General features: G+C 37.1%; 1 protein-coding gene across 1 annotated transcript in view; it reads left to right on the top strand.

Annotated features, from left to right (window-relative positions):
- The window catches only part of ANKAR (ankyrin and armadillo repeat containing), an 88,331-nt gene that overhangs the window by 39,399 nt on the left and 21,026 nt on the right, over window positions 1-27,906 (top strand). The window contains exons 13-17 of the mRNA XM_067741227.1: window positions 1,509-1,677; window positions 14,131-14,372; window positions 14,544-14,697; window positions 14,782-14,943; window positions 27,376-27,482. Coding sequence (XP_067597328.1) covers window positions 1,509-1,677; window positions 14,131-14,372; window positions 14,544-14,697; window positions 14,782-14,943; window positions 27,376-27,482 — 834 coding nt within the window. The remainder of the gene's footprint in view (window positions 1-1,508; window positions 1,678-14,130; window positions 14,373-14,543; window positions 14,698-14,781; window positions 14,944-27,375; window positions 27,483-27,906) is intronic.

Below are 27,906 nucleotides of genomic sequence, written 5' to 3'. Positions count from 1 at the left end.
CTGTGCACCCTTGTTTTATAGAGGTGATTGCCTAATTTTTTTCATTGATAACAATTTACCATTTTCAGTTAAAGTTTTTCATCTACTTTGTGGCATATTTTTCTTACAAGCATTCTTTATCTGTCATAAGTTTTTCCTATTTTTAATCTTATAATATATTTGGACAGATCCTGTTCTGCTTCCTTTTTGAACATTACTCACTTTGAATTAGATAAGTTCTTTCTGGTCTAGCTATTTGCAGGAAATGCATGTGGGAAAGGGCCCAGATCCATGTTCTAGGCTAGCAAGAATATGACATATGCTACAGGGTTGTATGCATGGGTCTGTTCAGCTTCACTTTCCCTTTGCCAGCAGAGACTGTTGCATAGTACTCATAATGTGGATTCTATTTCCTCCACAATGCAAAAGTCTATCTCTTCCTTTTTATCTCACCAATAAGACTACTTGTTCCAAACCTCTTATTGGTATCATTCTTTATTCGTCCTTGCCTTCCTTAATTTTTGAAACTTTAGGACAAATTGGTCCAGGAAAGATCCTGCTGCCATCCTCCATACCCATTCCTCTTGTTCCAGACAGGGATGTGTGTGTGTGTGTGTGTGTGTGTGTGTGTGTGTGTGTGTGTGTGTTGTGTGTGTGTTGTGTGTGTATGTGTATGTTTTCCTGCCCCTTAAGGTAGAGCCACTTACTTTGGAAAACTGTGTTCTGCCAGTATTTCCTGTAGCCGGTGGCCATGGGAGATCTTGCGCATCCCTGTTGGCTACTCATAAACATTTATTATGGTTCAACATTACTGATGTCTCCTAGCTTTATTGAAAATGACATTACATTTCTGTTTCTTATCTTCTTTAATATCCTTTCATTAATTCTGTTAGTAGGGAGAAATGCCATCTTTACTCCACTTAAAATTAAGAAACTATATTAACATTTAAAAATAATATTTTGTGTTGCATAAATATAATTACCAATTACCAGTGCAATGTATACAATAGCAAATATTTCCAAATGGGCACTGTATTCAATTGGTATTACTTAGTTGTTTCACTTTTAGATACTTAAATGTTACAGTGAACTTGCAGCCTCAAATTATTTTGGTATAGAGGAGACTATTTGAAAATATATTTATAGAGACTTCCCTGGTGGTCCAGTGGTTAAGACTCTGCACTTCCAATGCAGGGAGCATGGGTTCGATCCCTGATCGGGGAACAAAGATCCCACATGCCATGTGGTACGGCACAGAAAGGAAGGAAAGAAGGAAGGAAGGGAGGGAGGGAGGGAGGCAGAAAATATATTTATAGAATACTTTCCTTAATATTGAAGCATAAGATATGCTCAAAGTTGTAATAACTGTCATTTAATGTGCCATATCCGTAGACACATTTGTTTATGGGCAGTTTTTCTCTCCTAATTAAGCAGATATTTATAGCAAGAAAGATTATAGACTTGTGTTTCTAAATAAAGATAGCATACATCTTAAATAACTTCAACTAAATCTTTTTGTTTATTTTTAGAATGGAATTCCAGCTCTGATAAATCTTTTGAACTTAGACATAGAAAGCGTGCTAGTAAATGTAATGAACTGTCTACGGGTATTATGTATGGGAAACAAAAACAATCAAAGAGCAGTGAGAGACCATAAAGGCATCCCGTATCTTATCACATTTCTGAGTTCTGAGTCAGGTAAGTCTTTAGTTCTATATACTTTAAAGTGACCAGATATATTAAGTGAAGCAAATACATGTTTGGACTTGTCCTTTATGATAGATGTCCTGGATTTATCTTAGGATGGAACTAGACATATGTAACATAACCTAACTTCTGAAACACTTAAATTTAAACTGCTGGATTTATAAAAGGAATTGACTCTCAAAGCCATAATTTTTAAAATGTTGAACTAGATATTTTTATAAATGGAAATATTGGCATGAGTAATGAAAATAATGTAGTTAATATGCCCAGGGACTCAAGTAGATGTCTCCTTGTATGAATAAGACACATATTGATCATTGGAAGCTATTTTTCAAGTTACAATAAGGACTTCAGATTTGCTGTTAGATATTTGATATCAAAATTCAATGTCATCAGATCATTAGGTTAATTAATGATTAATTAATTAACTTCAGTGCCTATAAACATCAGGAACACCAGAAGCTATGAGGCAGTTTCTGCAGCTACTGCAAATGGTCTCTCAGGTTCTGTAAGAATTTTCTCATTCCAAGTGAGCATATACATAAACTTAAAATCTATGGTTTTCCCCACATTTGGGGGAATAAAAAATTGGGGAAAGGTTGTATGTTTTTCTTCCTGCTCAGTTTATCACCTATCTTTCTATTCTAGTCCTCTAAGAATGAATACAGAATAAATATGTTGGCTAAAATGTAAGACAAGGTTATGGATAAGGGGATTGTTGCAGAAGGCTTTCTTTTACTTTAGAACTTCAAATTTAAGCAATTATCATCTTCTAAGGACCTCTATCATGTAGTGAAATCATTTGAAAGTCCTTTCCCTTCATTACAAATTCCTAAAGTCAGGGAATAGGTTTTCCCTATCCTTTTTCTTCCTCCCAACCCCAGATGCTTGAACAAAGCACAAATTGTAGAGGCAATTTGGATAAATAATAAATGAATTCCTGAAAGAAAGCTATAGAAATGAATTACCAAAATCATTTCTTTTTTGGGCTCTTGCCTCATCTGAAACCTAAATAAAAGTAACATCCTATATTGTAATCTGTACTATCTCTTCACTCCAAGGAAGATAAATACTTTTGAAGAAATTTTAATTGTTTTTCTCCCCATTTATAATTTGTAAATTCTACACTTCTAATTTTAGTGCTTTAACAAATGATTCTCCTGTATATTAGCTGTGCTATTAAGTTTTAGGGGATTACAAAAGAGTTTTATTAATTCCAATATCCTCTTAACTCTTCTGAACCACTCTAAGATTTCATGCATTAAGGTAAAATGGCCCCAAAGTAGATTCACATGCAGTTTCTTAAGACTATGGACTTGTTAACATCTCCTTAACATCTCCAAGGGGTTCCTCAACCTTTGCTGAGTTTGGTTTGTTTGAGATCTTTGCTTTACCATCTTTAGCTGTTTGTTCCATACTCTTCCCCATATGTATGTACATGCATACATGTTTTTGTTCCTACAGTGCTTCTTATTTCATCTTTTCTAATGCATGCAATTGGCCTGTTCTGTGTTATTAACAAAGGTTTATATAATAACGCAACACCACCATGGAAATTCAAATATGTGGTAGAAAGTATATGAAATGATTTTCAACTCCAAACTATCTGAGCAAAATTTAAAGAGTAACCTCATCCTTCTGAAAATGATTATTCATACATTTCACTGCAGAAATATGTTTTCTCCAGATTCTCTGGGATGTTATGTAATGTATAGTATGAGCTCATTATCTTCTAAAATCTGGAACTTTGGAATTCTGAAAGGGTTTTAGATAGAAAAAAAACCCCAAAACCCTTCCATAATTAGGCTTCTTTCACCCAACTCTTAATGTTGGAGTTCCTCAAGCTTCTGTTCTTGGTCTGCTGCTTTTTTCACACAGCACACGCTTCTTAAGCAATTTTATTTACTCTTAGTAACTTCATTACATTCATAATCTATTCTTCCCAGTTCTCTATCGAAATCCCTGACCTCTCCTCTGAGCTTCAGAGCTAGTCTGGATTATTGAGGTGTAAATAAAGACAGCCCTCTCCCTTTAGAATTTGGGTGCAATTCATAAATAGACACAAGAATGTAATGGAGATCAAAACTTCAGTAACAGCTGGAAAGCTTGCTTTGAGAAAATAGCAAAAAGATAGCACCAAAAGGAAGCTAAGCCATGCATTTGCAATGACTCATTATTTTATGGGGGTAATGAGTAACATTCCTGAGTGGGAGATGAGAGTAGGAATTTCTACTTTTTGGACTGATGCAGCAATATGGGGTAAGAGAAAGAATGGTTCCCTTCACACTCTCTTAATTTTATTACCTTGTTAGCTGAAAAACATCCCAAGTGTTACTAGAGTGATCTATCTAAAATACAAAATTGATTATATCTTTCCCTTCCTTTAAATTATTCAGTGGCTCTTTGTCACCTATGATAATGTCCAAAGTTTTAGCACAGCCTATCAGCCTTCTAAACTTCCAACTTGGAAAGGAAATAACCTTCCTGTTATTTCCTGTCACTCCTTTCCTCTCTTATTTTATTCTCAATTAATATTGAACTTATTGCTATTTCATACTTCTGGCCTTTGAGCTTGCTCCACAAGGCTAAGGACTTTGTTTTGTTGGTTCGTCATAGTTTCCCAGTACCTAGGACACTCCTAGTAGCCACTCAATAAAATATTTGCTGAATATATAAGTGATTGAATGATAAAAATATTCATAACAAAAAAGTTAATATATTTGACATAAAGTGAGTATGTAAATTGATATGAACAATAAGGCCTTAATAGACAGACAATTAACCTGAATAGAAAGTCTATGAAAGAACAAATGCTAAATTTAGAGAGTGTGGTTGCTTGAATTTAAAAACACCTTTTTGTACAGTTTTAACTTCTGGAAGCATATTGATGTCTTCACATTAAAAAAAAAAACTACATTAAATCTACAAGACAGAAGGAGGAATCTAAAATTGAATACAAACAAAAACAAATGAACCCCATTATATATCTAATGAATTATATAGCTAGATTAAAAAGAAAAAAATGAACACAGGTAACTTTTTTTAATTTTAAAGTAGCTTTTTAAAGTAACTTTGAGCACAGTGCTTTACTATACAGCTTCAGTCTAGGGGAGAAAAATACATATCTTGAATTCTTCTTAGTGGATTTGTATTTCATAGTGATATGGGTAAAACAGCTCTGAACCTGTGTTATAAGTATTGTAGGACTGACCAAATCAATAAAGTGTTAATATTATTGGGTTCTCACTGTGAAAAGAAATATACAGAATGTGGAAAGGCAATAAAGAATCCTGTGGGGTTGGACTGGAATTGGAAAATTGGAAATATATATATTTTCCTAGCCTTGTCTGCTTAAAGAGTCTAGTAGCAATGACACTTCAGTAGCAATGAATATACCTAGTAACAAATCTTTATTTCTAAATACCATTCCTCATTAAAAGAAACCAGAGCTTCTTGGAGAAATGGTTGATTCCGGGGCTGGGGCAGAGCAGGTACATGGTAAGTCCAAAACATCGTATTGTGGCAGAAAGTAAGAAAATGCGCCCCCCTCAAATGGAGGTGTATCTAAAGGACACAGGGGTCAACTTGAAGGAACTCCCACTGGCCCTTCAAGTTGGACAATCTTGGACAATTGCCAAATCTTGGACAGAGAATCAATACAAATAATGAAATTAATGGATTATAACTCATTGAATAAAATAAAAATCCAAGAGCCCATCTTGATGATAAGTGGATAAACAAGGAAATAAATAAATAGAGAAGTAGGGAGAGCTCTTCTTTACAGTAGAATGCAACTGATAAGTATGAAGGGAGCAGTAGATTTGGAAAATAAACATTTTGCAAACATCATAGTAAAGATTGGTTTGGGCAAAAATCAGTTGTTGCCAAATCTTAGGAGAGTTCTCTGACTTATTTTTGCAACTTTTCTCTGAATTTTATTTTATTTCATTTTTTGGCTGCACTGGGTCTTCGTTGCTGCATGCAGGCTTTCTCTAGTTGCAGCGAGCAGGGGCTACTCTTCGTTACGGTGCACAGCCTTCTCATTGTGGTGGCTTCTCTTGTTGCAGAGCACAGGCTCTAGGTACACAGGCTTCAGTAGTTGCAGCATGCAGGCTCAGTAGTTGTGGCTCACGGGCTCTAGAGCACAGGCTCAGTAGTTGTGGCGCACGGGCTTAGTTGCTCCGCGGCATGTGGGATCCTCCTGGATCAGGAATCGAACCCATGTCCCCTGCATTGGCAGGAAGATTTATAACCACTGCACCACCAGGGAAGTCCCTCTCTACGTTTTAAAGAGAACAATTACAACTTGTTACTATGCATATATGAAAATGTTTAGATTTACTAGTAACCCAAAACAAAGTGAGACACCATTTTTTTTGCCTATTTATGTATTTATTCTTAATGATAATATCTGTACTTAAAAAGTTACAGTGACATTGATACTCTCATACTCTGGTTATTGGAGAGTAGGATGCTATTATCATATCATTTGAAAAGCAGTTTTCTGGGGACCAGGTCAGGTTCAAGACAGCAGCATAGGAAGATGCTGAGCTAACTTCCTCCTGCGGGCACACCAAAATTACAACTACTTGCAGAGCAACTATCTCTGAGAACAACCTGAAGACTAGCAGAAAAGATTTCCCACAACTAAAGATATAAAGAAGGAACCACAATGAGATGGTTGAGGGGGCAGAGACATGGTCTGGTCAGGACCCACACCCCCAATGTAGTGACCCACAAGTGGGAAAGATATCACGGCCCCGTAAGTCCTCCCAGGGTAGTGAGGAGTCTGAGCCCCATATCAGGTTCCCCAGCTAGGGCATCCTATGCAAGGAAGATAAGCTCCCAAAACTTCTGGCTTTGAAAACCAGTGAGGCGTATGTTTGGGAGAGCCAGAGGGCTGTAGGAAACTGAAACTGCTCTTATGGGTGCATGCAAAATCTCACATGCTCTGAGGCCCACTGCAGAGAGGCAGCAGTTTGAAAGGTGCCTAGGTCAGACCCACTTGCTCATCTTGGAGAGGCCTCTTGGAGAGGCAGGAGGCAGCTGGGACTCCTACTGGGGAATGAGACACTGAGGCAGCTATTCATGTGATCTTCTACTGTGCTGACACTGATGCTGGCAGGCACATTTTGGAATCCTCCTTCTAGCCTATTAGTGCTAGGGGCCTGCCCCACCCACCAGCTTGCCTGCATCACTGGCTTCGCAACTATCTAACCACCAGAGCCTGCCCTGCCCACCAGTGTGCCCACAGCAACCACACAAGGCAGGACCTCTCAGTCAGCCAGACCAGGAGCCAGTCCTGCCTACCAGTGTGCCCAAAGTAGCTGGCCCCACTACAGCAGAAGGGGGCATATAGCCCACATAAGGACACCCTTTGAGCATCTAGCTCTGGTGGCCAGAGGGGAGCATGCTGTTGGACTCCATAGGACATCTCCTACATAAGGCCACTTCTCCAAGATTGGGAGAGAGAAGGAACCTACCTAATACATAGAAATAAATTTGGAGACTTAGGCAAAATGAGGAGACAGGTGAATATGTTCCAAATGAAGGAACAAAACAAAACCTCGGAAAAAGAACTAAATGAAACAGAGATAAGCAATCTACCTGATAGAGTTCAAGGTAATAATCATAAAGATGTTCACCAAACTTGTGAGAAGAATGGATGAACACAGTGAGAACTTCAACAGAGTTACAAAATATAAAAAAGAACCAATCAGAGCTGAAGAATACAATAACAGAAATGGAAAATATACGAGAGGGAATCAATGGTAGAGTAGATAATATAGAAGAATGGGTAAGTGATCTAGAAGACAGAGTAGTGGATTCACACAAGCTGAATGGAAAAAAGAAGTAAAAAATTTTTAAATGAGGATAGTTTAAGGGACCTCTGGGACAACATCAGGTGTACCAACATTCACATTATATGGGTCCAAGAAGGATAAGAGAGAAAGGGCAGAGAACTTATTTGAAGAAGTAATAGCTGAAAACTTTCCTAACCTGGAGAAGGAAACAGACATCCAAGTCCAGGAAGAACAGTGTCCCAAACAGATGAACCCAAAGAGGTCCACACCAAGACCCATTATAATTAAAATGTCAAAAATTAAAATCTTAATCTTAAGAGCAGCAAGAGAAAAGCAATTAGTTACATATAAGGGAACTCCCATATCAGTTGACTTCTTGGCAGAAACTTTGCAGGCCAGAAGAAAGTGACATGATATATTCAAAGTGCTGAAAGGAAAAAACCTACAACCAAGAATACTCTACCTGGCAAGGTTATCATTCAGAATTGAAGGAGAGAGAAGAGTTTTACAGACAAAAGCTAAAAGAGTTCATCACCATTAAACCAGCCTTACAAGAAAGGTTAAAGGGAGTTCTCTAAGCAGAAAAGGCCACAACTAGAAATAATAGAATTATGAAAGAAAAAATATCACTGGTAAAGGCAAACATATAATAAAGATAGTGGATTAACCACTTACAGAGCTAGTAGACAGCTTAACATGGGGAGGGGGTAAAATTTTAGAGCTTTTAAAATGTGTTCAAACTTAAGAGATCATGAACTTAGAATAGACACCTATATACATAGGTTGTTACATATGAACCTAGTGGTAACCATAAACCAAAAACTTATAATAGATACACAAAAAATGAGAAAGGAACCCAAACATAACACTAAAGATACTCATCAAGTCACAAGGGAAGAGAGCAGGAGAAGAAAAAAGGAACAGAGAAGAACTACAAAACAACCAGAAAACAGTTAACAAAATGGCAATAAGTACATGCCTATCAATAATTAATTTAAATGTAAATGGACTAAATGCTCCATACAAAACATATAAGGTGGCTGAATGGATAAAAAACAAGACACATAAATATGCTGCCTACCAAGACTCATTTTATTTTTATTTATTTGTTTTTAAAATAAATTTATTTATTTTATTTACTTATTTTTGGCTGCATTGGGTCCCTGCTGCAGCGTTCGGTCTTTTCTCTAGTTGCAGTGAGCAGAGGCCACTCCCCACTGCGGTGCACGGGCCTCTCACTGCAGTGGCCTCTCCTGCTGCGGAGCACACACTCCAGGCGTGTGGGCTTCAGCAGTTGCGGCACGCAGGCTCAGCAGCTGTGGCCTGTGGGCTCTAGAGCACGGGCTGTAGAGTGCAGGCTCAGTAATTGTGGCACACTGGCTTAGCTGCTCCACGGCATGTGGGATCCTCCTGGGCCAGGGTTCAAACCCGTGTCCCCTGCATTGGCAGGCGGATTCAACAACTGCACCACCAGGGAAGCCCCCAAGACTCATTTTAGATCTAAAGATACACACAGACTGAAAGTGAGGGGATGGAAAAAGACATTCCATGCTAATGGAAATAAAAAGAAAGCTGGAGTAGCAATACTTATATCAGACAAAATAGATATCAAAACAAAGACTGTAACAAGAGAAAAAGAAGAGCATTACATAATGATAAAAGGTATCAATCCAACAAGAAGATATAACATGTATAAATACATATACACCCAAAATAGGAGCACCTAAATACATAAAGCAAATATTAACAAACACAAAGGGAGAAACTGACATTAACACAGTAATAGTAGGGGACTTTAACACCCACTTACATCAATGGACAGATCATCAAAACAAAATCAATAAGGAAACATTGGCCTTAAATGATACATTAGACCAACTGAACTTAACAGATATATATGGAACATTCCATCCAAAACCAGCAGAATACACATTCTTTTCAAGTGCATATGAAACGTTCTCCAGATATATAGCTTGCTAGGCCACAAATCTAGTCTCAACAAATTTAAGAGGATAGAAATTATATCAAGCATCTTTTCCGACCAAATGGTATGAAATTAGGAATCAATTACAGGAAAAAAAATGGGAAAAACACAAAAACACGTAGAGACTAAACTACATGTTAATTAAAAAAAAAACCAAAAACAATGGGTCAATGAAGAAATCAAAGAGGAAATCAGAAAACACCTTAAGAAAAATAAAAGTACAACTTTGCAAAATCTATAGGACTTAGCAAAAGCAGTTCTGAGAGAGAAGTTTAGCAATACAGGCCTATCCCAGGAAATGAGAAAAATCTCAAACAGTCTAACCTTACACCTAAAGGAACTAGAAAAAGAATAACAAACAAAAAAATTAGTAGATGGAGGAAATAATAAAGATCAGAGTGGAAGTAAATGAACTAGAGACAAAAAAAAGATAGAAAAGATCAAGGAAACTAAGAGCTGGTTGTTTGAAAAGATAAACAAAATTGATAAACCTTTAGCCAAACTGATCAAGAAAAAAGAGAGAGGGCCCAAATAAATAAAATTATAAATTAAAAAGGAGAAATTCCAACTGACACCACAGAAATACAAAGGATCATAAGATACTACTACAAACAATTATACACCGACAAATTGGACAACCTAGAACAAATGGATAAACTGAATCAGGAAGAAATAGAAGCAGACTGCTACTAGCAGTGAAACTGAATCATTAATCAAAAAACTCCTAATAAACTAAAGAATTCACAGGGGGATTCTTCTTCTTTTTTTTTTTTTTTTTGCGGTACGCAGGCCTCTCACTGTTGTGGCCTCTCCCATTGCGGCTCTGGACGTGCAGGCTCAGTGGCCATGGCTCAAGGGCCCAGCCGCTCTGCGGCATGTGGGATCTTCCCAAACCGGGGCATGAACCCGTCTCCCCTGCATCAGCAGGCGGACTCTGAACCACTGTGCCACCAGGGAAGCCCCGTGAATTCTTTTTTTAATAAAAATAATGCTATGAACGTTTGTATACAAGTATTTTTTTAAGGTTTTTTTTAAATTAATTTATTTATTTTTGGCTGCATTGGGCCTTCATTTCTGCGCACAGGCTTTCTCTGGTTGCAGAGAATGGGGACTACTGTTCGTTGCAGTGTGCGGGCTTCTCATTGCAGTGGCTTCTCTTGTTGTGGAACATGGGCTCTAGGTGCACAGGCTTCAGTAGTTGCAGCACATGGGCTCGGTAGTTGTGGCTCACAGGCTCTAGAGCGCAGGCTCAGAAGTTGTGGTGCATGGACTTAGTTGCTCCATGGCATGTGGGATCTTCCAAGACCAGGGATCAAACCCGTGTCCCTTGCATTGGCAGGCTGATTCTTATCCACTGTGCCATCAGGGAAGTCCCTTCACAGGTGAATTCTATCAAACATTTGTAGAAGAGTTAATACCTATCCTTTTCAAACTATTCCAAAAAACTGAAGAGAAAGGAACACTTCCAAACTCCTTCTGTGAGGCCACCGTTGCCCAAATGCCAAAACCAAAGAAACTACAAAAAAAAAAAGAGAGAGAAAATTACATGCCAATATCCCTGATGAACATTGATGCAAAAATCCTCAACAAAATATTAGCAAATTAAATTCAACAATACATTAAAAGGATCATACATGATCAAGTGGCATTTATCCCAGGGATGGTTCAATGTCCACAAATTAACCAGTGTGATATACCACATTAACAAACCAAGGATGAAAATTCTATCATCTCAATAGATGCACAAAAAGCTTCTGACAAAATTCAACATCCATTTATAATAAAAACTCTCAACAAAGTGGGTATAGAGGTAATATACCTCAACATAATAAAGGCCATATATGACAAAATCACAGCTAATATCATAGTCAACAGTGAAAAGTTGAAAGCATTTCCTCTAAGATCAGGAATATGACAAGGATGCCCACTCTTGTCACTTATTCAACTAGTAGTGGAAGTTCTAGCCACAGCAATCAGAAAATAAAATAAATAAATAAAGAGACTCTAAATTGGAAAGAGAAAAGTAAGATTGTCACTGTTTGCAGGTGAAATTATACTACTATATATAGAAAACCCGAAAGAGGCCACCAAAAAACTATTAGAACTAATAAATGAATTCAGTAAATTTGCAGGATACAAAATTAATATACAGAAATCCATTGTGTTTCTGCACACTAATAATCTATCAGAAAGAGAAATTAAGAAAACAATACCATTTACAATTCCATCAAAAATAATAAAATACCTAGGAATAAATTTAACCAAGGAGGTGAGAGACCTGTATTCTAAAAACTGTAAGACATTGATGAAAGAAATTGAAGTTGAAACAAATAAATGGAAATATGTACCAAGCTCGTGGACTGAAAGAATTAATGTTGTTAAAATGGCCATACAACCCAGGGTAATCTACAGATTCAATGAAATCCTTAATAAAATATCAATGGCATTTTTCACAGAGCTAGAACAAATGATCCTAAAATTTGTATGGAACCACAACAGACCCAAATAACCAAAGCAATCTTGAGAAAGAAGAACAGAGCGGGAGGTATCACACTCCCTGATTTCAAACTATACTACAAAGCTATAGTAATCAAAGCAGTATCATGCTGGCACAAAAAGAGCCACATAAATCAATGGCAAAGAAAGAGAGCCCAGAAATAAACCCATGCTTATATGGTCAATTAATCTGTGACAAAGGAGGAAAGAATATACAATGGGGAAAAGATAATCTCTTCAATAAATGCTGTTGGGAAAACTGGACAACTTCATGCAAAAGAATCAAACTGGACACTTTCTTACACTGTATACAAAAATAAACTTGAAATGGATTAAAGACTTAAATGTAAGACCTGAAATTTTAAAACTTCTAGAAGAAAACAGGCAGTATGCTCTTTGACATTGATCTTAGCAATATTTTTTGAATATTTCTCCTCAGGCAAGTGAGACAAAACCAAAAATAAACAAATGGGACTAAATCGAACTAAAAAGCTTTGCATAGCAAAGGAAACCATCAACAAAATGAGAAAACAACCTACTGATTGGGATAAAATATTTGCAAACAATATATCTGATAAAAGCTTAATATCCAATATATATAAAGAACTCAAATGACTCAACATTACAAAAACAAAAAAAAAAAAACAAAACCTAACAATCCAATTAAAAAGTGGGCAGGGAACCTGAATAGACATTTTTCCAAAGAAGATATACAGATGGCCAAGAGACATATGAAAAGATGCTCAACATCACTAATCACCAGGGAAATGCAAATCAAAACCACAATGAGATATCATTCACACCTCTTCAAAGGGCTATCATCAAAAAGATAGCAAATAACAAGTGTTGCTGAGGGTGTGGAGAAGAAAGAACCCTCTAGCACTGTTGGTGGGAATGTAAATTGGTGCAGCCACTATGGAGAGCAGTGTGGAGATTTCTCAAAAAATTAAAACTAGAACTACCAAATGATCCAGCAATTCCACTTCTAGATGTTTACCCAAGGAAAACTTATACCCTAATTCAAAAAGATAAAAGCACCCCTATTTTCAGTTAGCATTATTAACAATAGTCAAGATATTGAAGCAACCTAAGTGCCTACTGATAGATGAATGAATAAAGAAGATGTAGTATATATACACAATGGAATATTTACAGCCATAAAAAAGAATGAAATCTTGCCATTTGCAGCAATATGGATGGAACTAGAGGGTATTATGCTAAGTGACGTAAGTCAGACAAAGACAAATATCATATTACTTATGTGTGGAATCTAAAAACCAAAACAAATGAACAAACAAAATAAAAACAGACTCACAGATGCAGAGAACAAACTGGTGATTGCCAGAGGCAAAGGGAGTTTGGGGGTTATGCGAAATAAGTGAAGGGGATTAAGAAGTACAAACTTCCAGTTATAAAATAAGTCACAAGGATGTGCTATACAGCATAAGGAATATGGCCAGTAATATTGAAATAACATTGTATGGGAATAGATGGTTACTTTTTGAGTTGATCATTTCATAATGTATTTAAATATCAAATAACTATGCTGTACACCTGAAACTAACATAATATTGTATATCAACTATACTTCAATTTAAAAAAGATGAAAAAGAGGAAAAAAAGAAAATAAATTTACTGCAAATGTATTAAGTTATTCCAATAGTTCCTAGGACTCTTATAATAAGGGAAAAAAATACAAACAGGAAGGAAATGTGCCAAGATTTCTCCTAAGCATTGTTTAAAACAGTGAAAAGTTGGAAACAACACATTATTTTTTAAAATGCAAAATGTTTAAGGAAATGTGATACACCCATTAATGGAATATTTAGGAGACACTGATGTTCATAAAGAATGGGAAAAATTTTATGGTAAATTAAAATGCAGGATACTGTGTTTATAGTACCACTATATTAAATATGTAACACTAAAGTTATCTATATTTACATATTATATATATTTATAAAAGTAGTGGATGAGATTAAATGAAATGTTTGTGCTTGGGTGGTGAAAGTCTGGACAGTTTTATTTTTTCTATTTTTCTTTATTTTCTAAACTCTATAAATTTGATTTTCAAATATGGGAAACTAGTGATATATGCTGCATTTTTATGTTCTTACTTTTTAAAAGATTTATTTAACTGGTTCTTGAATTCATTTGAAGATGTGTTGACAGCTGTATCTTCTGTTACAATTGCTGAGATTGCACGTGACAATAAGGAAGTTCAGGATGCTATGGCTATGGAAGGAGCCATTCCTCCTCTGGTGGCTCTTTTTGTGGGAAAACAACTTGGTGTTCAAGTGAAGGGTGCAATGGCTGTGGAAGCACTGGCAAGTTACAACCCTGCTATACAGAGAGCATTTCTGGAAAAATCACTAAGTAAATATCTTTTAAAACTCCTCAAGGTAGGAATTTTATGATTCTTTTTCATTTTTCTTAGATAAAGCATTCAATATTGAATTTAGTTAAGTGAAAAGAAAACTAAAACCAATTCTAGAATAAACATTTTATCAAACATAGATTCCTACGGTATTCAATAAATCCTCATTGACTGAATAGAATACTTTTTTAAATAGGCATTTCAAATAGATGTTAAGGAACAAGGAGCTGTAACACTTTGGGCCTTGGCAGGACAAACACTAAAACAACGAAAGTATATGGCAGAACAGATTGGATACAACTTTATAATAAATATGCTTTTATCACCATCAGCTAAAATGCAGTATGTTGGTAAGTTATTTTCTATGCATAAATCTGTACAATATAGAATCAGACATTGGAGTATCACACATGTTTCTTGCTTATTGTTGTCAGGAGGTGAAGCAGTCATAGCGCTAAGTAAGGACAGCAGGATACACCAAAATCAAATATGTGAAGGGAATGGAATTGCACCACTGGTTCGCTTACTAAAGATTAGTAAAATAGCTGAAGGAACACTTCTGAGTGTCATCAAAGCAGTGGGATCCATCTGTATCGGTTTGTACGTTTATTCTCAGTTTTAAAAATATCAGTAAATACTTCTCTTCCTCTCTATCCCTACTGTTGCAGCCCTTAACGATATTTAATCTGTTATTATAATGTTTTTATTTCTCCAAGACCTTAATGAGTAAAAGTGGTGTAGTTAAGCATATTGTATCAGTCTTGCTCTTGAGTTCTGGTTAGAATGAGAAATGAGGACCATGAGCCTTGGCTATTTTGACTTAAAGGGATCTCCTTTTTTAAGTTAAGAGAAAAATATTTCTTATTTTGAATCTCAGGAACTATACGTTTTTGAAGATATAGAAGTGTTTCTAGTGCTGTGGCACATTTTTCGATTCCAGTCTCTTTCCGTAGTGATTCTTTGTTTACATAGTGGCCACTAGGTCTAGTTGTTCCTTTCTTTGCAGAGGAATTAACCTTTTGGGATATCTGAAAAATGTTGTGGAATTGTTGGTGATTGACTTACCAAAAATAAAAAATCAGGTTCTTTGCTGACCTGCATGAATGTATGGGGACTGATTGAGACTGCTTCCTGTAGGCAAGAGAAAAAAAAAACCTAAAACTTTATTTCTAGTCCATTGTATTTCCAGAAAAAATAAATTAAAAATTCTAGCTGAAGAACATAGGACTTGGTTTCAAAAATTTTTTTTTCCTTTTTTCTTAGAAAAGCTACTTTACTGAAATTCACTAACTGCTTGCAGGCAATCAAGTCAGGCAAGATAATTTTGTTGTTGTTGTTGTTGTTTTAGCCAGAGTCTATGGTATAAATTATTTCTAAAATTCTAGTAAATGATAATACAAAGATAACTGATATACGTGTGTGTTTTCAATTTCTTCTCATTAGTTTACTTCAAAGCTGTCCACATTTGCCATAGACAAGTTCCTGCCATAGACAAGAACTACCAGAAAAAAACTCTTGCTTTCAAACTCACCAGCTTAGACTCTTTACACACACATACCCCTTCCTTTTTCTTCTTCATCATGTTTATGTTTTCTTCTATACCCATGAACATATAGAACATATTTAAAATAGCTGTTTTAACATCCCTGTAACTAGTTCCAGCCTATCTGTTATTTCTGGGTCTCTTGCTATTGGCTGATTTTTTTCTTGATTATGAATCATATTTTCCTGCTTCTTTGCACACCTAGCGCTTTTAAAATGTGAGTGTTTTTTAAAAGTGCTATTGAAATACAGTTTACATATAAGAAGATATTTAAATAAAATAAACAATAGAATAAAATATTAAATACATTATTTAGAGTGTACAGTTTGATGAGTTTTGACATATGTATTCAGCACTGACACCATCAGCACAATCAAGTAAGTGAATATAATCATCACCTCCAAATGTTTCATTGTCCCTTCCTAATTCCTCCCTCTTTGCACCCCATCCCCAGATAACCACTGATCTGGGTTTTTTTTCTTATGATCTGAGAATGGCTTTATTGTATTTTACATATTAAAACATAAGCTTCTGATTTTTTTCTTTAAAAAATAATGTGCTGATTTGAATTTATGACATGGATCCTAACAGCACAAAATTACTTTTAAAATTTGATATTAAATGATCTTACCACTGATTTTTCTATAACTATAGATTAGTTTGCATTTTCTAGAATTTTATGTAAATGGAATTATACATGTGTACTTTTTTCTTGCTTCTTTCACTCAGCATGATTATTTTGACATTCATCCATATTATTGTATCAAATATCAATAAAATACTTCTCTTTCAATGCTGAGTAGTATTCCATTGTATGGTGTGATGGTTAGTTTTATGCCTTATGATATACGTACATACATACATATACATCCCGTTGGTTCTTTCTTTGGAAAACCCTAATGCTTATGGATATATTATGATTTGTTTACCCATGCACCCATTGAAGGACATTTGGATTGTTTCCTGTTTCTTGCTATATTGTAAATAAAACTGTTACGAACATTTGTGTTCAAGTTTTGGTATAGACACATTTTCATTTCTCGTGGGTAAATATCTAGAAGTAGGATTGCTGGGTCATATGGTAGGTGTATGTTTTACTTTTAAAGAAACTGCCAGATTGATTTTCAAAGTAGTGTTACCACTTTGCACTTCTACTAGCTGTGTGTGAGTTCCAGTAGCTTCACATCCTCATCAACATTTAGTATGGTAATTTTATTATTGTAGTGGATATGTAGTAAATCTTATTGTGGTTTTAATTAACATTTTCCTAATGACTAATGATGTAGAGCATCGTTTCATGTGTTTATTTGTCATTTGTATATCTTCATTTTTTTTCAATGTTTCTAACAAAACTTCTAATTTTATTTTATTTTTTGTATTTTTTTAACATCTCTATTGGAGTATAATTGCTTTACAATGGTGTGTTAGTTTCTGCTTTACAACAGAATGAATCAGTTATATATATACATATGTTCCCATATCTCTTCCCTCTTGCGTCTCCCTCCCTCCCACCCTCCCTATCCCACCCCTCCAGGCGATCACAAAGCACCGAGCTGATCTCCGTGTGCTATGCGGCTGCTTCCCACTAGCTATCTACCTTACGTTTGGTAGTATATATATGTGCATGCCTCTCTCTCGCTTTGTCACAGCTTACCCTTCCCCCTCCCCATATCCTAAAGTCCATTCTCTAGTAGGTCTGTGTCTTTATTCCTGTCTTACCCCTTGGTTTTTCATGACATTTTTTTTCCCTTAAATTCCATATATATGTGTTAGCATACGGTATTTGTCTCCCTCTTTCTGACTTACTTCACTCTGTATGACAGACTCTAGGTCTATCCACCTCATTACAAATAGCTCAATTTCATTTCTTTTTATGGCTGAGTAATATTCCATTGTATATATGTGCCATATCTTCTTTATCCATTCATCCGATGATGGACACTTAGGTTGTTTCCATCTCCGGGCTAATGTAAATAGAGTTGCAATGAACATTTTGGTACATGACTCTTTTTGAATTATGGTTTTCTCAGGGTATATGCCCAGTAGTGGGATTGCTGGGTCATATGGTAGTTCTATTTGTAGTTTTTTAAGGAACCTCCATAGTGTTCTCCACAGTGGCTGTATCAATTTACATTCCCACCAACAGTGCTAGAGGGTTCCTTTTCTCCACACCCTCTCCAGCATTTATTGTTTCTAGATTTTTTGATGATGGCCATTCTGACTGGTATGGGATATCTCATTGTAGTTTTGATTTGTATTTCTCTAATGATTAGTGATGTTGAGCATTCTTTCATGTGTTTGTCGGCAGTCTGTATATCTTCTTTGGAGAAATGTCTATTTAGGTCTTCTGCCCATTTTTGGATTGGGTTGTTTGTTTTTTGTTATTAAGCTGCATGAGCTGCTTATAAATTTTGGAGATTAATCCTTTGTCAGTTGCTTCATTTGCAAATATTTTCTCCCATTCTAAGGGTTGTCTTTTGGTCTTGTTTATGGTTTCCTTTGCTGTGCAAAAGCTTTGAAGTTTCATTAGGTCCCATTTGTTTATTTTTGTTTTTATTTCCATTTCTCCAGGAGGTGGGTCAAAAAGGATCTTGCTGTGATTTATGTCATAGAGTGTCCTGCCTATGTTTTCCTCTAAGAGTTTGATAGTTTCTGGCCTTACATTTAGGTCTTTAATCCATTTTGAGCTTATTTTTGTGTATGGTGTTAGGGAGTGATCTAATCTCATACTTTTACATGTACCTGTCCAGTTTTCCCAGCACCACTTATTGAAGAGGCTGTCCTTTCTGCACTGTACATTCCTGCCTCCTTTATCAAAGATAAGGTGACCATATGTGCGTGGGTTTATCTCTGGGCTTTCTATCCTGTTCCATTGATCTATCTTTCTGTTTTTGTGCCAGTACCATACTGTCTTGATTACTGTAGCTTTGTAGTATAGTCTGAAGTCAGGGAGCATGATTCCTCCAGCTCCGTTTTTCATTCTCAAGATTGCTTTGGCTATTCGGGGTCTTTTGTGTTTCCCTACAAATTGTGAAATTTTTTGTTCTAGTTCTGTGAAAAATGCCTGTCGTAGTTTGATAGGGATTGAATTGAATCTGTAGATTGCTTTGGGTAGTAGAGTCATTTTCACAATGTTGATTCTTCCAATCCAAGAACATGGCATATCTCTCCAGCTATTTGTATCATCTTTAATTTCTTTCATCAGTGTCTTATAGTTTTCTGCATACAGGTCTTTCGTCTCCTGAGGTAGGTTTATTCCTAGATATTTTATTCTTTTTGTTGCAATGGTAAATGGGAGTGTTTTCTTGATTTCACTTTCAGATTTTTCATCATTAGTGTATAGGAATGCCAGAGATTTCTGTGCATTAATTTTGTAGCCTGCTACTTTACCAAATTCATTGATTAGCTCTAGCAGTTTTCTGGTAGCATCTTTAGGATTCTCTATGTATAGTATCATGTCATCTGCAAACAGTGACAGCTTTACTTCTTCCTTTCCGATTTGGATTCCTTTCATTTCCTTTTCTTCTCTGATTGCTGTGGCTAAAACTTCTAAAACTATGTTGAATAAGAGTGGTGAGAGTGGGCAACCTTGTCTTGTTTCTGATCTTAGTGGAAATGCTTTCAGTTTTTCACCATTGAGGATGATGTTGGCTGTGGGTTTGTCTTATATGGCCTTTATTATGTTGAGGAAAGTTCCCTCTATGCCTACTTTCTGGAGGGTTTTTATCGTAAATGGGTGTTGAATTTTGTTGAAAGCTTTCTCTGCATCTATTGCGATATTCATATGGTTTTTCTCCTTCAGTTTGTTAATATGGTGTATCACGTTGATTGACTTGCATATATTGAAGAATCCTTGCATTCCTGGAACAAACCCCACTTGATCATGGTGTATGATCCGCTTAATGTGCTGTTGGATTCTGTTTGCTAGTATTTTGTTGAGGATTTTTGCATCTATGTTCATCAGTGATATTGGCCTGTAGTTTTCTTTCTTTGTGACATCCTTGTCTGGTTTTGGTGTCAGGGTGATGGTGGCCTCGTAGAATGAGTTTGGGAGTGTTCCTCCCTCTGCTATATTTTGGAAGAGTTTGAGAAGGATAGGTGTTAGCTCTTCTCTAAATGTTTGATAGAATTCTCCTGTGAAGCTATCTGGTCCTGGGCTTTTGTTTGTTGGAAGATTTTTAATCACAGTTTGAATTTCAGTGCTTGTGATTGGTCTGTTCATATTTTCTATTTCTTCCTGATTCAGTCTTGGCAGGTTGTGCATTTCTAAGAATTTGTCCATTTCTTCCAGGTTGTCCTTTTTATTGGCATGGAGTTGCTTGTAGTAGTCTCTTAGGATGCTTTGTATTTCTGCAGTGTCTGTTGTAACTTCTCCTTTTTCATGTCTATTTTTATTGATTTGAGTCCTCTCCCTCTTTTTCTTGATGAGGCTGGCTAATGGTTTATCAATTTTGTTTATCTTCTCAAAGAACCAGCTTTTAGTTTTATTGATCTTTGCTATCATTTCCTTCATTTCTTTTTCATTTATTTCTGATCTGATTTTTATGATTTCTTTCCTTCTGCTAACTTTGGGTTTTCTTTGTTCTTCTTTCTCTAATTGCTTTAGGTGCAAGGTTAGGTTGTTTATTCGAGATGTTTCCTGTTTCTTAAGGTAGGATTGTATTGCTATAAACTTCCCTCTTAGAACTGCTTTTGCTGCATCCCATAGATTTTGGGTTGTCGTGTCTCCATTGTCATTTGTTTCTAGGTATTTTTTAATTTCCTCTTTGATTTCTTCAGTGATCACTTCGTTATTAAGTAGTGCATTGTTTAGCCTCCACGTGTTTGTATTTTTTTACAGATCTTTTCCTGTAATTGATATCTAGTCTCATAGCATTGTGGTCGGAAAAGATACTTGATACAATTTCGATTTTCTTAAATTTACCAAGGCTTGATTTGTGACCCAAGATATGATCTATCCTGGAGAATGTTCCATGAACACTAGAGAAAAATGTGTATTCTGTTGTTTTTGGATGGAATGTCCTATAAATATCAATTAAGTCCATCTTGTTTAATGTATCATGTAAAGCTTGTGTTTCCTTATTTATTTTCATTTTGGATGATCTGTCCATTGGTGAAGTGGGGTGTTAAAGTCCCCTATAAATGTGTTACTGTCGATTTCCCCTTTTATGGCTGTTACTATTTGCCTTATGTATTGAGGTGCTCCTATGTTGGGTTCATAAATATTTACAATTGTTTTATCTTCTTCTTGGATCGATCCCTTGATCATTATGTAGTGTCCTTCTTTGTCTCTTCTAATAGTCTTTATTTTAAAGTCTATTTTGTCTGATATGAGAATTGCTACTCCAGCTTTCTTTTGGTTTCCACTTGCATGAAATACCTTTTTCCATTCCTTACTTTCAGTCTGTATGTGTCTCTAGGTCTGAAGTGGGTCTCTTGTAGACAGCAAATATATGGGTCTTGTTTTGGTATCCATTCAGCCAATCTGTGTCTTTTGGTGGGAGCATTTAGTCCATTTACATTTAAGGTAATTATCGATATGTATGTTCCTATTCCCATTTTCTTAATTGTTTTGGGTTCGTTATTGTAGGTTTTTTCCTTCTCTTGTGTTTCTTGCCTAGAGAAGTTCCTTTAGCAGTTTCTGTAGAGCTGGTTTGGTAGTGCTGAACTCTCTCAGCTTTTGCTTGTCTGTAAAGGTTTTAATTTCTCCATCAAATCTGAATGAGATCCTTGCTGGGTAGAGTAATCTTGGTTGCAGGTTTTTCTCCTTCATCACTTTCAATATGTCCTGCCACTCCCTTCTGGCTTGCAGAGTTTCTGCTGAAAGATCAGCTATTAACCTTATGGGGATTCCCTTGTGTGTTATTTGTTGTTTTTCCCTTGCTGCTTTTAATATGTTTTCTTTGTATTTAATTTTTGACAGTTTGATTAATATGTGTCTTGGCATATTTCTCCTTGGATTTATCCTGTATGGGACACTCTGTGCTTCCTGGACTTGATTACCTATTTCCTTTCCCATGTTAGGGAAGTTTTCAACTATAATCTCTTCAACTATTTTCTCAGTCCCTTTCTTTTTCTCTTCTTCTTCTGGAACCCCTATAATTCGAATGTTGGCGCGTTTAATGTTGTCCCAGAGGTCTCTGAGACTGTCCTCAGTTCTTTTCATTCTTTTTTCTTTATTCTGCTCTGCAGTAGTTGTTTCCACTATTTTATCTTCCAGGTCACTTATCCGTTCTTCTGCCTCAGTTGCTCTGCTATTGATCCCATCTAGAGTATTTTTCATTTCATTTATTGCGTTGTTCATCATTGTTTGTTTCATCTTTAGTTCTTCTAGGTCCTTGTTGAGTGTTTCTTGCATTTTGTCTACTCTATTTCCAAGATTTTGGATCATTTTTACTATCATTATTCTGAATTCTTTTTCTGGTAGATTGCCTATTTCCTCTTCATTTGTTAGGTCTGGTGGGTTTTTTTCTTGCTCCTTCATCTGCTGTGTGTTTTTCTGTCTTCTCATTTTGCTTATCTTACTGTGCTTGGGGTCTCCTTTTTGCAGGCTGCAGGTTCGTAGTTCCCGTTGTTTTTGGTGGCTGTCCCCAGTGGCTAAGGTTGGTTCAGTGGGTTGTGTAGGCTTCCTGGTGAAGGGGACTAGTGCCTGTGCTCTGGTGGATGAGGCTGGATCTTGTCTTTCTGGTGGGCAGGTCCATATCTGGTGGTGTGTTTTGAGGTGTCTGTGGACTTATTATGATTTTAGGCAGCCTCGCTACTAATGGGTTGGGTTGTGTTCCTGTCTTGCTAGTTGTTTGGCATAGGATGTCCAGCACTGTAGCTTGCTGGTCGTTGAGTGAAGCTGGGTGCTGGTGTTGAGATGGAGATCTCCACCATTTGATATTATGTGGAGCTGGGAGGTCTCTTGTGGACCAGTGTCCTAAAGTTGGCTCTCCCACCTCAGAGGCACAGCACTGACTCCTGGCTGCAGCACAAAGAGCCTTTCATCCACACGTCTCAGAATAAAAGGGAGAAAAAATAGAAAGAAAGAATTAGTAGAAGTATAAAGAAAGAAAGAAAGAAAGGAGGGAGGGAAGGAGGGAGGGAGGGAGGAAGGAAGGAAGTAAGGAGGGAAGGAAGGAAAAAAGAAAGAAGATAAAGTAAAATAAAATAAATTAAGATAAAATATAATAAAGTTATTAAAATAAGAAAATAATTAAGAGAAAGAAAAAAAAAAAACAACGGATGGATATCGAGCCCTAGGACAAATTGTGGAAGCAAAGCTATACAGACAAAATCTCACATAGAATCATACACATACACACTCACAAAAAGAGGAAAAGGGGAAAATATCATAAATCTTGGTCTCAAAGTCCACCTCCTCAATTTGTGATGATTTGTTGTCTAAAGGAGGGAAGAAAGGAAAGAAAGAACGAAGATAAAGTAAAATAAAATAAAGTTATTAAAATAAAAAGTAATTATTAAGAAAAAAAAACGGACAGATAGAACCCTTGGACAAATGGTGGAAGCAAAGCTATACAGACAAAATCTCACACAGAAGCATACACATAAACACTCACAAAAAGAGGAAAAGGGGAAAAAATAATAAATCTTGCTCTCAAAGTCCACCTCCTTAATTTGGGATGATTCGTTGTCTATTCATGTATTCCACAGATGCAGGGTACATCAAATTGATTGTGGAGCTTTAATCCGCTGTTTCTGAGGCTGCTGGGAGAGATTTCCCTTTCTCTTCTTTGTTCTCACAGCTCCAAGGGGCTCAGCTTTGGATTTGGCCCTGCCTCTGCGTGTAGGTCACGGGAGGGCGTCTGTTCTTCACTCAGACAGGATGGGGTTAAAGGAGCAGCTGATTCGGGGGCTCTGGCTCACTCAGGCTGGGGGGGGAGGGGCACGGAGTGGGGGGCGGGCCTGCAGCGGCAGAGGCCAGCGTTGCACCAGCCTGAGGCGCACCGTGCGTTCCCCCCGGGGGAGTTGTCCCTGGATCCCGGGACCCTGGCGGTGGTGGGCTGCACAGGCTCTCCGGAAATGGGGTGTGGATAGTGACCTGTGCTCACACATAGGCTTCTAGGTGGCGGCAGCAGCAGCCTTAGCGTCTCCCGCCCGTCTCTGGGGTCTGCGCTTTTAGCCGCGGCTTGCGCCCATCTCTGGAGCTCCTTTAAGCAGCGCTCTTAATCCCCTCTCCTCGCGCACAAGGAAACAAAGAGTGAAGAAAAAGTCTCTTGCCTCTTCGGCAGGTCCAGACTTTTCCCCGGACTCCCTCCCGGTTAGCCGTGGCGCTGTGTTCATGCCGTCAACCCCAGTACTCTCCGTGCGCTCCGACCGAAGCCCGAGCCTGAGCTTGCAGCCCCGCCCGGCCCAGCGGGTGAGCAGACAAGCCTCTCGGGCTGGTGAGTGCCGGTCGGCCCTGACTCTCTGTGCGGTAATCTCTCTGCTTTGCCCCCTGCACTCCTGTTGCTGTGCTCTCCTCCGCGGCTCCGAAGGTTTCCCCCTCTGCCACCCGCAGTCTCCGCCCGCGAAGGGGCTTCCTAGTGTGTGGAAACCTTTTCTCCTTCACAGCTCCCTCCCACTGGTGGAAGCCCCGTCCCTATCTTTTTGTCTCTGTTTATTCTTTTTTCTTTTGCCCTACCCAGGTACGTGGGGGGTTTCTTGCCTTTTGGGAGGTCTGAGGTCTTCTGCCAGCATTCAGTAGGTGTTCTGTAGGAGCTGTTCCACGTGTAGATGTATTTCTGGTGTATCTGTGGGGAGGAAGGTGATCTCCCCGTCTTATTCTTCCGCCATCTTCCCGGAAGCCCTGTATATCTTCTTTGCTAAAGTATCTGTTCAAATATTTTGCCCATTTTATACATTGTGTTGTCTTGAGTTGTAAGCCTTCTTTATAAATTCTAGATACAGCTCTTTTCTTGTTGTTGTTAGATGTATGTTTTGCATAAATTTTCTTCGAGTCTGTGGTATTTTTCCATTTTTGTAACAGAGTCTTTTGAAGAGGTGAAGTTTTAAATTTTGATGAAGTCCAATTCATTGATTTAAAAATTATTCAGTTTGTAGGTTTTGTGTCCTCTTTAAGAACTCTCTGCTAAACCCAAGATCATAAAGTTTTTCTGTTTTCCTCTATATTTTGATGCATGATACATTTTGAGTTGGCTGAGATTCATTTTCTCACATATGGCTGCCCAACTGCTTCAGCATCATTTATTGAAAAGATTATCTTTTCCTCCATTGAATTAGCTAGGCACTTTTGTCAAAAATCAATTGACTAGATATTTGTGGGTCTATTTCTTGACTTTTTATTCAGTTCTATTTAACTATTTGTCCATCTTTATGTTATACTCACTGTCTTAATTACTGTAGGCTTACTGTAAATCTTGAAAGCAGATAGCATTAAGTCCTTCGACCTTGCTGTTTTTCAAAGCTGTTTTGTCTGTTTCAGTTCCCTTGTATTGCCATATAATTTAATAGATTAACCTGCCAATTTCTAAAAAAGATCCTTCTGTTATTTTGATGGGAATTGCATGGAATCTATAAGTAAATTTGGGGAGAACATGCATCCCATTAATACCACGTTTTGTAATCCATAAACACGGTATATTTCTCCATTAATTGGGCCTTCTTTAATATCTCCCAGCAATGTTTTATAGTTGCCAATGTACAACTCTTGCACATTTTTTTGCCAGTTTTACCTTAGGTATTTCATATTTTAAAATCATGCAGAAGAAATTTTGATTGACTGCTGGGCATTGTGAGTTTTAACTTGATATATGCTGGATCTTATTGTTTTCCTTTACTTTCCTTTCCTTTCCTTTAGGCTTTATTCTGGCATGTAGTTATTTTACTTGGGATCAGAACCTTTTGCACCTAGCTTTTAACCTTTCCTAGGACAAGTCTAGAGCAGCCTTTACGTTGGAACTAACTTAACTCTGTGCTTTTGGGATGATTCCTTTCAGAGGACTCCATCTCTTTGTATAGTCCCGTGTATTATGAGGTATCTACACTCCGGCCAGTAGGAACACAAACCATCCCTAGACAAGTGTGAGCTCTGAGAATTGTTCAGCCTACTGCTTGTAGTGATTCTTTTCCCAACTTAATTTTTGAGTTCCATTCCATTATTAACAAGTGAAGATTCAGTCAGAGCTTTGAGGGTGTTCATCTTATAACACCACCATCATCATTGTAATCATCATTATTAAAAATAGTAATTTTTTTGAAACCAACCTCCAGCATCTTCACCCCTTGAAATCTCCCTACCTACTCCTTTTCCACCTACTCTGAAGTGAGCAATACCTCTTCTGTGCTTCAAGTGTAGTTTTCTAACCTCTGTCAAAGCACTTATTGCATGGTATTGAAATCATATATTTAAATAGTTGCTCACCCTATAAAATATAAACTCCTTGAGGGTAGAGATTCTAAGTCCTTCTTTTAGCCCTACCTCCTACCTCAGTGCCTGGTGTACCAGGCATTCAATACCTGTCGGTTGAATGAAGATTATTCATGTAATTAGTGTTTGTGTACATCCCCTGGTGGCCAGTGTGGGGGGAGTAGGGGACAAGGAAACCAAAGTATTCTTTGCTCCTTCTATAATATTTCCCTTAGTCCCTTCAAACTTCCCCAGGTCATAATAAGTAGGTGGTTTCTCTTTATTGTTCATAAAGGAGCCCAATCTTGTATTTATATTTAAGTATGTAAACCCACTGCATATGTGTTGTGACATTTATTGGCAAAAGAACAAAATTTAAATTGTTTGTGCATGTCCACTAGAAAGAGATGATCTGAGTTTCTTCATTGAGATTAGACCTGCAATTTAAAGTAGTATGTGTAAAAGGAAGAGTGATTATCTTTTTAGTATGTGTATTTAAGGAATCCAGAAATTTAACCAGGTGATTACTCGAGTTATTTTTATAAAAAAAAACTTTTTATGGGCTTCCCTGGTGGTGCAGTGGTTGAGAGTCTGCCTGCCGATGCAGGGGACATGGGTTCGTGCCCCGGTCTGGGAGGATCCCACATGCCGCGGAGTGGCTGGGCCCATGAGCCATGGCCGCTGAGCCTGTGCGTCCAGGGCCTGTGCTCTGCAACGGGAGAGGCCACAGCAGTGAGAGGCCCGCGTACTGCAAAAAACAAAACAAAACAAAACAAAAAACTTTTTATGGAAAACAGTAGCAAGTATAAGCTAAAGTACCTTGTACATAATAATTTTTTAATAAATGATAGCTATTACATTATTATTCCCTGATAGTCCAGCACTTCTAATTTCTTTGTTCTGTGACTGTTAGAAAACCATCTACACTTCTAACAGTAAATTTTCCATGTTTATCCACTTTGCCTTTTAAAAAATTAATTAAGGAAAAATAGTGTCAATATAGCATTTCTTTTTGTAATTTACCAACCATATTACGCTAGGACACATTATCAACCAAATATGTGGAGCTATGTTTGACTTTACCATTTTCAAGATGGAAAAAATATTATCTCATGGAGTTGTGGATTCTTACAGGTGTCGCCCATACAAGCAATCCCATTAGTCAACAGTTTCTTGTAGAAGAAAAGGCCTTTCCAGTACTTATCCAACTACTGAGAAATCACCCTTCTCCTAACATTAAGGTATATATAAGATTTTTTTGTGTGATATAGTAAAAATTAACATAAATGACTTTTTAAGAATAATTTGTATCTTTAGGCAAGCTCACAAGTATAATAAAAATATTTAACCTTTTAAACAAAATCTTAGAAGTTTAAACAAAAAAGTTGCTACAAAGATAGTAGCAAAGATACCACTAAATTTTATTAAAATATGGTTTCTTCAAATATAATAAGAAAGTCTCATGTCTTTACTCATCAAAGAAGTTTTATTCCTCAGATATTTGATTATCCATAGAATTTCTTCCCTACTTCCTCAGATAATGGTTGCTAAAACTGGGTGGGGATAATGAGGATGTGTGATTTATGTAGCAAAATTTCTCAAATATAAGTGAATCCTGTCAGTACCACACCATCAATACAGCCCTGCCGTCTACAAAGCAGTCTG

The sequence above is a fragment of the Pseudorca crassidens genome, chromosome 6, assembly GCF_039906515.1.
Source record: "Pseudorca crassidens isolate mPseCra1 chromosome 6, mPseCra1.hap1, whole genome shotgun sequence".
NCBI classification, from domain to species: domain Eukaryota; kingdom Metazoa; phylum Chordata; class Mammalia; order Artiodactyla; family Delphinidae; genus Pseudorca; species Pseudorca crassidens.
Note: the sequence above shows the minus strand (reverse complement) of the source record. Positions and strands in the feature narration are given on the sequence as shown.